General features: G+C 38.3%; 1 protein-coding gene across 1 annotated transcript; it reads left to right on the forward strand.

The window, feature by feature from the left end:
• The first annotated feature begins 334 nt into the window (after positions 1 to 334).
• LOC145790855 (putative protease Do-like 14) lies at positions 335 to 7,720 on the forward strand. The gene is made up of 4 exons (XM_082869770.1): positions 335 to 1,040; positions 6,113 to 6,205; positions 7,150 to 7,274; positions 7,573 to 7,720. The coding sequence occupies exons 1-4, from the start codon at positions 945 to 947 to the stop codon at positions 7,622 to 7,624; spliced, it is 366 nt and encodes a 121-aa protein (XP_082725896.1). The 5' UTR covers positions 335 to 944; the 3' UTR covers positions 7,625 to 7,720.
• Positions 7,721 to 11,367: the final 3,647 nt, after the last annotated feature.

Raw genomic sequence — 11,367 nt, forward strand, 5'->3', positions numbered from 1 at the left:
TGCATAAAGAGTGTATGGGAGATAGGAGATACCAAAACAGAGATCTCAGGATAGGAGATTTCTAGTAGTCACACCAAAGGGATTAGGCCACGTGCCCCCCTTAAGTTGATCTTAACAGCTCGACTTCCCTATAAAAAAGGAATGCTCTCCATGGATGATTAACAACTGCTTATCCCTTTCTCCAACAAAAGTTGAAGGTCACTTTTCAAACTCTTAAATCGTAATTTTTTTTGAATAATTAGTTTTATTTACTGCAGAAATCCTAAGGTTACTTTGTTCGTGAATTAGTGTTTTGGAAAGTAAAGTAGCATAATAAATATGGCAAAGTAGGATATGATTACAAAGAATTAAGCCTATAAAGGCATGGTCATTGATTTGAAGTCTTCATTACATTTTTACACCCCGTTCTCAACATACCATCAAACACTTGATTGAAGAAAATCGTGTAGGCAGCTACTAGTAAGTTTGCTTGATAAACTATTTTCTCCCCATGGGCCCCACTCTTTTATATGGGAGGTGTTACTTAGTCTACCATTCCTCATATTCTGTAGTAGGTCTCATTTTTACTACAGGGATGCCCCTTGTAATTATAAATATACTTATATTTCGATTTACATTTATGTTGTGTGCGCTATACTTTCAAAGACTTTCATATGTGCATTTTGACATTTATTATTATTTTTTGTTATTGCTAACTTTTTAAACTCGTGGCCTCCCTTATGTCACATTCTGTCTCTGTGGAGGTGAGCCAGGGTAACCGTGTCTTCGACATGTTCTATACTTTGCATAGTACATGTGTTACTAGGTGTTCTATAGCTTGGAAGTTTGTTAGATCTTTGTGAATTAGTAGATTAAAAAAACTAATAGGAATCATTTTAAAGCTGTCTTAGAGGGTCTAATGGTTTGTATCATGGCATAGGAATCTCTGTCAACCTTGGCTTGGAATGGAAATGAATAATCTTTATACGGCAAGTGTAGACAAGTTGGAAAGAATTATCCAAAAGTTCCCCAATATTGTCAAAGGTGTTCTTGTTGAAAAGGTATGTTCTCCGCCACACCTTGTTTTAGATAGATCCCAGTTCGTTGGGGCAATATCTTCTTTCTGGATGTTGAATAACTTTATGAAAACTACAATAATTTTGACTGCATATCAAGAATATTGAGGTTATTGTTGTCAAGATAACTGCAAAATATATTATTCTGGACCATATGCTGTTTACATCTCTTGTTTCAACACAGTGTACTTATGTACTAGAATGCTAAATTAAGTATAAAAGGTATACCAAAGAGTCATTTTTTCTGTACATTTGTACATATACTATAAAGGAAGCAAACATATGGTACCGTGAGCCAAATTAATGAAAAAGAAATATGAAAAATTACAAAAAAACTAAAAAATGAGTAGTTCATAATTAACCCATCAGAACCTCAATTGCTCATTACTATGAGAAGATGATCTTACTTCACTGTCTGCATGCAAGGTTTTTTTTTTTTTTTAATTAAAAAAAATCCTTCAAGATTAATTAAACAAACTAGTAAATTATATGATTGCAAGATTAACAGAAGAAATGAGTACATCATATGGTCACACCCAGATTTCCTACACATATGAGGCCAAGCTACACTTAGGAAGCCACACAATTAGCTTTTAAAGAACAAACATCAACGGAGACAAAATTTTAGAGAGATATATGAATGAAGATAAATTTTGGTTGATCATGAAGATCAATCCTAACTTTTGCATTGGATTTAATTTAAGGTAGCACAAGCACATCATTTGCCAATGTGCTACTTGTAATAGTAGAAATCACCAAAACATGAACTATGAACTGACACCAACCTCAATTTTGGAAGAACCACAAAAAACTGAAACAAAAGCGTCACAGATTCCCCCATTTTATACGTTTTGTTTAAAAAGCTCCCAATCCCAACTAGTAGTAACAAAACATTAAACGAAAAATAGAAAGGAAAAAAAAATTACTTCTTTCCACAATTTCTTGCCACAACTTGCAATTACAAGCCTCTACAATTACTACAAGAGCCTTTTCTCTAAGTTTGTCACATATACTTCAAAACCTCCAGGGACTCCTATAAGATAAGCATAGAAAAATATGCAACTTTGTGTCAAAATTTCTAGAAATTATTACCAAGAGTTCAGAAGAAACTGATCAGTTTCACCCTATGTGATATGCTTGTTTAGTGGAAAGCTGTTCATGCGTAAGCAAACCGTTACGAAATTAAAATCTAGGCCACATCCATTTTGCTTCCTAAATTGAGTGATCTAACCATAAATCCATCTGTTTGACTATGTAAGCCCCTAATCTTTCTTTTTTCCCCAAAATGAGCGAGCCCTAGAAAGTAGGGGTGTTCATGAGTCGAGTCGAGTCGAGTCGGGTTTGACTCAAACCCGCTACTCGACTGAGACTGTTCGGTTTGGAAACATGTTTAATCGTTTCCGACCACATGTTAATTCAAAACCATCTGTCCATCTTCTTCTGTTTGGTGGTCGGATTCGGACGGTTTTGAAATTACAAAAGTCAAATATCAAAAAATTAGGAAAAGAAATTGCAGATTCATGAGATTCAACAGATTCAATGACCAAAAGAAGAATAAAAAACACTTCCATATAAATACGATTTCTGGTATACCAAAAAAAAAAAATAAACTTAAAAAAAAAAACACTAAACAAAAACTAAACTTAAGGATCAATAGATCTAGATCAATCGAAAAATTAAAACGAAACCTAGATCAATCGGCGTCACTACTACATCCAACCATCTGCATTTTTACTATCATTGTTCCTGAAGCTTCAAGATCAATCAATTGATGCGTATTCCCAACATCGTCACCATCAACTTTAAAAATTCATAAATCTGGCATTAATGAAGCTTGAAGGTCGTCGACCGTGAAAAGGAACGGGGCTTTCCCTTTGGATGTTCATATCGTGAGACAGTAAGGTTTTTAGACTAGAGTTTAGGGTTACAGTTGAATCTCTAATAGAATAGTGAGAGAGAAGAAGAGAGCGAATGAGGAAAACACATACATGGGAGAAAGAGAAAGTGGTTAACAGTAGGTGAGAAAGAAGAGAGAGAATGAGGGAACAATAAAGAGAGATACGTGGAAAAAAAAAGAAATCTGCTGAAAAGAATAGAAAGAATAAGAAAAGGATAGATACAATGCTTGGAAAAAAGATGAAGTGGTTGAGAGTTTTGAGACTAATGTTTAGATAAAAGAGAAACGTGTTTGAGAGTTTTTCAGATATCACGATACGGGTACCGCGCAGATAACGTGCAATCCCGAAGACCAATAAAAACTTGATAGGAGGAAAGGTAACATTTTTTCAAGATATATATTTGGTTGGTTCGGTTTCAACGGGTCCCAAATATCTAAACCCGTTAACCGAACCAATACCCGAAAAATTACATTTTATCAAACTATAGCTGACCGGAGGGTGTTTCGAAACCGTCCATATGCTCATCGGGTTGGACGGCCTGGTTTGGTGGGTCGGGTTTCACGGTTTGGTGAACACCCTTGCTAGAAAGAAAAACTACTCATATTGCACCATCATACAGTAAGGTTGTGTTTGGATCTTTGATTTGGGTAAGATTTATATTGGGAAAAATTGGAAAGAGAAATGTGAATAAAAAGATGGATTTGACATTTCAAACACATCCTAAGTGGATTTTCGCATCCTAAGATGGATTTGACCTTCCAAACACAGCTACATAAGGTTCATCAAACTAGAGGACAAGAAGGATGGCCCGTGTCTTGAAAAATATAACTCTAATAGTTCGAACTAGGGTACTTGCCTTCACTTCTACTGTGATGTTAGAAGAATGCTCAAATTAGGAACTATTTTAAATAGTCTAAGTGAATTGAATCTCAATATGGTTTTACTCTTCCAATCGCCTAAAGCAAATTAGAGTTGATTGCAAGCTTCTGAGCAATATTACAAGTTGCAACATTATAAGCTAGAATAAGAATATAAAACATGAAACTATAATATGATGAAGAATGGGGAAAAAGCAGCAGTGCATAGGATTTACATTATTTGTTTCCATTTATTTGAAGAAACACTAATTGATAGGAACAATATCTAGATTTACTCACACATGCACTTGCTTGTAGCAATGGATACCAATTTTGAAAATGTTCCCAAAGGATAAAAGAAAGTTCTAATAGCTACGCAGTTAAATAATATATAGAATTAATATCATTCAGGGTTTATAATATTGCACAAAATTAATATCATTCAAAGTAGCTTACAATCATCAATACTAATCTGAAGGAGTAAAAGCTAGCATCAAATTAGCTTCAAAAGAGAGACTTAGAGAAAGGGCTTGAGATGTGAAACTATAAATTGATCACCCACTGCGAAACAAAATCAAACAGATATGAATTCGAACATATTCGATTTCATTCAAATAGATCTGAGTTCATAAAAAACATATGCATCTATATAGGTGCGAAATGGAAGGAAAACTTACAGATCTGAATTCCAGCTTGGTAACAGAGAGAAAGCGAAGGCAGATTGGAGCGAAAGAGCAAGATGAGAGAGAAAAGCCTTCAAACTATTCCGTTCATTGAGCCAAAAACTAAGAAAAGGACATTTTATAACTTCATCTTAATCTCTTTCAAAGATTGTATTATGCTATCAAAAGCTCGACTGCATCATTCCTCGTACACCTTCCACAAAAGGCATAGTGGAACTATCATACATCTGCCCTTCCCCTCACACCATCCCAAGTCATCAATATATTAAACATTGCCCTCGGAATATCCCATTGTCTTCTTAGAAAGGATAGAAACAAACTACATAACTCCTTAGGGATATGTAAGGCAAGATGTTTGATAGGCTCTCCATTACCTTTACGCTAACGTCAACTAGTAGCAGTTATTACTTCCATTTTGTAGGTAAAATGTTATATTTTAGTTTGTTAATATAGAATTAGATGAATTTTACAGAGACAAATATCTGAACCCACCCGATGCCTGTACTTGAGTCCTTGTAACAGAATCTAAGCACTCGCCCTTAAGCTGAGGGTGTAGATATAAATCATACCAAAACTCATTGAAATCCCCCTTCCTGCTACCTTGTAAATGCAGCACTCAATTGATCTTTTGACTTAAACGTAAGATGTGGCAATTTGTTTCCTCATCACCATATATCTAACTAATTGATCCTTTCATGAAACATTGTAATGGCAGAGATAAAAATTGCCCCTTGGTTATTGCAAGATTTTTGCTAGTTTGTCAAAAATACAAACCCTATCTCTTGCAACAATGACTTCATCCACATCATTTAACATGCAGTATGAGCCATAGCTGTCACGGTCCAAGCCTTGGGAAACATGCAATGAAGAAATATTTGAGAAAATGGTAAAACCAACTCAACCTTTTTTCAAATAGGTGCTCAGCAACCACCCATTTGAGAATTTGCCTAGAAATGCAAATTTTTAATGCACAGGCTTGTAAAGTTTGGGGTAGAAAAATGGCACGAATGAGCGTTGTTGATACTCAAACCAATACAATAGGCGTAGCCAAAATATAATGATGCGTGGCCTGGATCAATTCAACAAAAATATATTATGAACAACATTCTAAAGCCCTAGACTCAAGGTCGCAAGAGTCCATAACCACCCTTAATATTAAAAGTCCACACAGTCCAGAACATGTGGTCGAGGAGCTTCGGTGGTCTTGGGAAGGAGTTCGAGTTAATATAAGGAAAAAGGAATGCATGGCGAGCTGGTTCCTTTGGCAATATTGTGGCTGATTTGGAGCGAACGGAATAGAGGAATTTTGAGGGCAATGTGATGCCAGTTTTGAAAGTGCCATTTTCCCCTTTCTATTTTGTATAATTGGTATTATGGATCAGTTGATCTGTTCTTGAACTAATTTTTGGATTTTGTTTAAGTTTTGGAGTAGAGGTTTTCTTTTGTATAGCATTGACAACCTCTAATAATAATAAAAAAAAGAATTAATTGCCAAGTGTGTGTGTACATGTGTTTGTATGTATATGGATGGATGCATGCATGCATGTGATGTCTCTGTTAATTGAGATATTTCTACTAATTGCATATGCCACTGCATAATCTTCCAAACTGTCAACTAGGTTATAAAAGAGTCCCCTGCTGAACATGCTGGAATATGCCAAGGTGATGTCATTGTTCGATGCAGCGAAAATTTTGTTCGGAGTATTTTGAAGGTATATCACACTTATCATTGTTGTTATTAGGGAGGCACTATTTTCATTCCTAAAATAGCATATCAAGCTTCTTTGTAATACTTCAATATATAGAAGTGTCCCCATCAAAAAAGAGGGAGAAAAGGATAATTTGTTACTGTGTTTTGTTTTCCTTTTTCTCGTGCTTTTGTGGAGGTGTAGAATGGTGTTAGATGCGAGTTCATTGATTTTTAAAAAGTATAATCTTCTCCTCGTTTGGAATGTTAAAATTAGCATGACTATATCTTCATCATCATAATTGTTGTCATTATCGTTACTATTAGCAACTAGCATATACACGTAATAATAATTTGTTGTCCTTGTGAAACATGCCTACTTTGGGATTTTGAATGCTTTGCTATGGTTCAAAATGTTAAGACATAATGACTAGAGAGCATACGGTGAACTATTCTAACTCCAACAGGTGAAAACATGGAAGCAGCAAGTTAAATGTTGTATCCTACTCATTAACAATTAAAATTTTAAATTTAAATGTTCAAGTTTAATAATATCTAGCTGTTGCTTATTATGGAAAAAAAAAATTTCAATACGGTGATTAATATGCCCTCCTTTATGTTGAATTCTTGGTTTCGTCACTGATTGTGGGTCTCATTAGGGGAATAGGATTTCTAAAATAATATATCATTATTAGGATAATTGTATTTTGGACTTGACCATCTACTTACCACCGTTGATTGTGTTTTGGGTTTAAGCCACCTACTTAAACTACCATTGCGAGAATGATTATTGTAGAGGATTCTAATACCCTATTACGTGGCTGAATGGCGTTTACGGATGCCTACATGGCCTAGTGACTCAGTAACTATATTGGTTATTCAATATGAATCTCTTTTTTTCCGTCTCTAAATCATTTGCCACTTGCAAAATCATATATGTCAGTTTAATCTTTCTCTTGTTGGTATTAGTTCTATGGAATAATATGGGACAAGGTCGGCAAATCTGTGAAGGTGGTTATGATAAGAGAAAGAAGTGACGCCGTTTTGAATCTAACCATGGTTGTTGATGAGACTAGCGCAGACAAATTTAACAGGTAAATATCTTGTATGCATTCTGGTTAATGTCTAGATATATTTATACCAATCTTTATAAGGGGTGTGAATTCATGTGGTTTTTATGATATATTTTGTCAAAAAAATTGGTCTGTTCTTTATTATATTTGGGATGAATTCCAGTGATTTATCAGATAAGCGTGAATTATTTTTGCAATATTCTATAAAAAATAAAAAAATTCTGAGGTTTGATGTCTCTTCCATGTGGTGGTTTTATTGCTTTACGCTAACAAATTTTGCTTCATTCTGATTGTGTTCCTCGTGCCTTGTCTTTTTTAGGTGGCCGCTCCCCAAAAGATCCATGGAACCTGTTGGTAGAATTCGTCGATGATAGTTATGAACACAAAGATAGGGAATTATTGAAAGTGATGTCCGCTTTGCACACGCTCAATTTTGTTATGCTGATTAATTGTGGGCATTTTTTTGGGTATGTACGGGCACGAAATATTCTTCCCGTATAATCCTGTTGATCAAGTCTACGCTCCTCCTTACGTCGTCGTTTTACTCCCTGAAAACACAAACGTGAGCTAGCCGGCGGGTGTGTGCCGGATACCTCTCCGATGCCTAAGTCAGCAAAATAGACAAACAGACAAAAAGCTCTGTGAATTCAGGAGTCAAAGTTGTGTTACCTCTCCATAGGTGATGTTATGAGCTTTTATAGGTTCTGCGTGGCACAATCCTAATAGGACTCTTACTCCTCCATGTAGAGTCCTCCTAGGATTCATACTCCTGAAAGATAATGCTTATCCTTCAGCACCCCCCTCACTGCTTAAACCAAGTGAGATGGTTTTACCATGGCCAGACTCCAACATGACCGAGGTAAGCATGGCTATGCTAAGCCGCAGACTAGACCGAGATAACTATACCTCGGTTCTTCCATTCACTGCTCCTACCACGATTTTCCCAGCGTTGACCTTAGTATTGCTTAGACTGTGCTAACCTTTAGCTAGGTCCGATAGAGCTAGCTGCGCTATACCGTGACCGGACTAACTCTGTCATCCTGGTGACCGAGCTACCCGTAGTACTCTCCCGGACCGAGATAACACTAGGTTCTCTGGGTCCAGATTAACTTTAGGGCCGTCTGGAACTGGACTAACTTCAACGCTCTGGGACCGGACTAATCTTCAAGGCCTTTTTACTCTGCCCTCCGTATTGTGGTCCATAACGGCCCATTACCCAGCTCGGCCCACTTTTCATATAAATTTCCCTCTCAATTGCCCCTTTATTCCATCTGCGCAGCATGATAGGGATTACCTTGTTCTACGAGCCGAGCTAAAAACTTTAATCTTACTACTGAGCTAAGCTTTTAAGCTTTTCCAGTCGAGCTAAAACTCTTTTAGCCTTTCCAACCGAGCTAAACTCATTCCGGGCTGTAGCCGTCCGGACAAAATGTCTCTTCAAGCACAGCAACTGAATTGCTTCTCATTCCTATGACACGTGGCCCCCTCTGATTGGCCCAATGCAGCTGTCACGCCGTCTTCGTACTCCGTGAATTTTGAACAGTTCCCGCCTCTGGTCCTTGCATCAAAACAAAACTCTTTGTTTTTTGAATCACTCACCACACTATTCATTTCCTCTTCTCTCTCTCTCTCGTTCCTGAGCTTCTTCAACCCTGAACTTGCTGAGTTCGTGTTCTTCATTGCCGTTGCTTCCATCTCTGATTTCTTCCTCTTGACCTGGTAAGTTTACTCAAATCTGCCTTGTTTTTGTTGTTTTCGCATTTGCTTTTACAATACATGTATTTTGTGTGTTTTTTCAAAACACATACCTTTCTTTCATGTAATTGAACCTCTGGCTTTTCACGAATAAACTGAAACACTGATTTTGATCCAAAATCACTGTATAACCGAACTAAAAAGTCATTTTTAGTTGATGTCACTCTAGCCAGGCCATTCAACCGAACTAACACTTCACGTTATAACAATAGTTTCAACAAGTCAAACCACCTTTTGTTTTAACTCAACCGAGCTAGCCAACCACACTAAGTCTGCGTAATAGTGCGTCTATTAGTCGCAACCACGGCCAAGCTATAACTTGGGGCTAACCCAGCCTTCGTAGTTAAAACCGAACTAAGAGCGCTGCCCCTAGAGGTTCAACCGGGCTAACACTAACCTTTGCACAAAACGGGCTAAGACACATAGCATTTCACATAACCGAGCTAAGATTTGATATATCTTGCCTTTATTTCTTTTTAGCACGGTCCAACAGTCTGCTTAACACCTTTGTTTTTTCAATTTGCAAACTTTAGGTTGCCTAGGCACTCCTTTGAGCGCTCAACCGAGCTACTCAGCACCTTTCTCCGACCGAGCTATCACAAGCTTAATTTATTCATAACTTAAAAGAGAATGGGTAAATATAGGTTCTTAGTAGACACACCTGGTGGCTTGGCCGAATTCCGAATGGAGTATAATATCCCTGATGATGTCCATCTCACCTTAGCCAAACAAGATATCATATCATGGGGAAACCGTGGCTTTGTACCCTTTACCCTTTTGTCCATAATAGAAACCGGACTAAGATTCCCTGTACAGCCTTTACTTTGTGAATTCCTTAGGCAAACTAGGATATGCCCTACCCAACTTTCCACCAACTCATACCGTATAATAAATGGCATAGCCGAGCTAAACCGCCGGGCTGGCATTAACCTCGGCTTAGCCGAACTGTTCCACCAATACTCCATAAGATCAAAAGCAGATGGCTGGGTCTATTATCTAAGAATACGTCGCCGCCGAGAGAAAATAATAAAGGATACACCGGACAAAGACTTGAATGATGATGATTATTTCTAGGTATTTGGGAATTTTGAAGACCACCAAGCCCAGATCCCTGGTGACCGAATAAACTGGAAAAAAGGAACCCCCGGTATAATTACCTCGGCTCTTTTGCATGCTTCTCTTTATTTCGGTCTCCTATTTCTGAACCGAACTAACAGTTGCCTTCTTTATGCAGATTCAGCCCACCTTAAGTCATTATACAGTTATCCTAACCTAGACACACTTCGCGCCGCACTATAATACCCTGAAAGAAGTTGGGCCAAACTACTGAATTTTGAGCCGACGTATAGATATAGCAGCCGACGAAAAGCCAGAGTAACAGATTTTTTGCTAGAGGCCTCTCCTGAACCGGACCCAACCTTGCCACAAATCAACCTAGTCCGTACTACTGCTGAAGAAGAAATGGCGAAGAGGAACAGAGTGAGGGCCCTCCTAACCGAAACACACCCAGCCGACGTACCACCAACCACCCAGACTCAAGAGACCGTGGTGGCTCTTCCATCTCAACAACCCTCCTCATCTCGCCCCAGCAAGTGTGCCCAAACTACCCAAACCGATCAACGCCTTGTTGATGAAGATGAAACCACTCTTCCACCGAGCCCTCCACCGATCACTCAGCCGGAGCGTTCTGACCGGGCTAGCTCCTCCAAGTGGGCTCCAAAAATATCTTTCCAAAACCGCGCTATTCGTGATACTGACTCAGTGGTGGCTGACAAAGACCATATGCTAGCCTTCAATCTGGCTAAGAGTGTATGTCTGCCCCCTGATATGGAGCATTACAACCATTTGACCGAGCTCAAGGCCATCCGGTCGGCAACGAAATCAATGATCCTGGTAAGCAGCCCCTCTAGTCTCTCTAATTTTTCCAACTTTTTGCTCGGTTTTGTCATTAGTTTCTTTCCATTCTCCTTCAGGCCATGTAAAAGAGTCAAATTGCCCACAAGCGTGTGTTGGAGCTCTGAAAAACAACAAGGCAAGCCATGGCCGAAGTAACTGAAAAAAATGCCAAGCTAGAAGAGGCTAGGAAGCAGCTAGCCAAGCTAAAATCCAAGAACAGTCATTTGGCCGGTCTTGTTAGCTCGGCTGATGCAGAAAAACAAAAAGCTGCAGCCGTGATCAAAGACAATTTTTTGCGCGAACTTGTTAAACTAGAAGGAAAGAAGAAAGTCGAAATTGAGGAGATGAAGAAGAAGCTGGAGGGTGCTGAGACCCGCGGTTTTAAGGAAGGTGAAGCCCTTTATATTAAGCAATGTGAAGCGGCGAAGGACCTTTTCTTCAAGTGCGGTTGGAGGGCGGCCGT

Source organism: Camellia sinensis, chromosome 5 (genome assembly GCF_055761805.1).
Source record: "Camellia sinensis isolate YWXY chromosome 5, ASM5576180v1, whole genome shotgun sequence".
Lineage (NCBI taxonomy): Eukaryota > Viridiplantae > Streptophyta > Magnoliopsida > Ericales > Theaceae > Camellia > Camellia sinensis.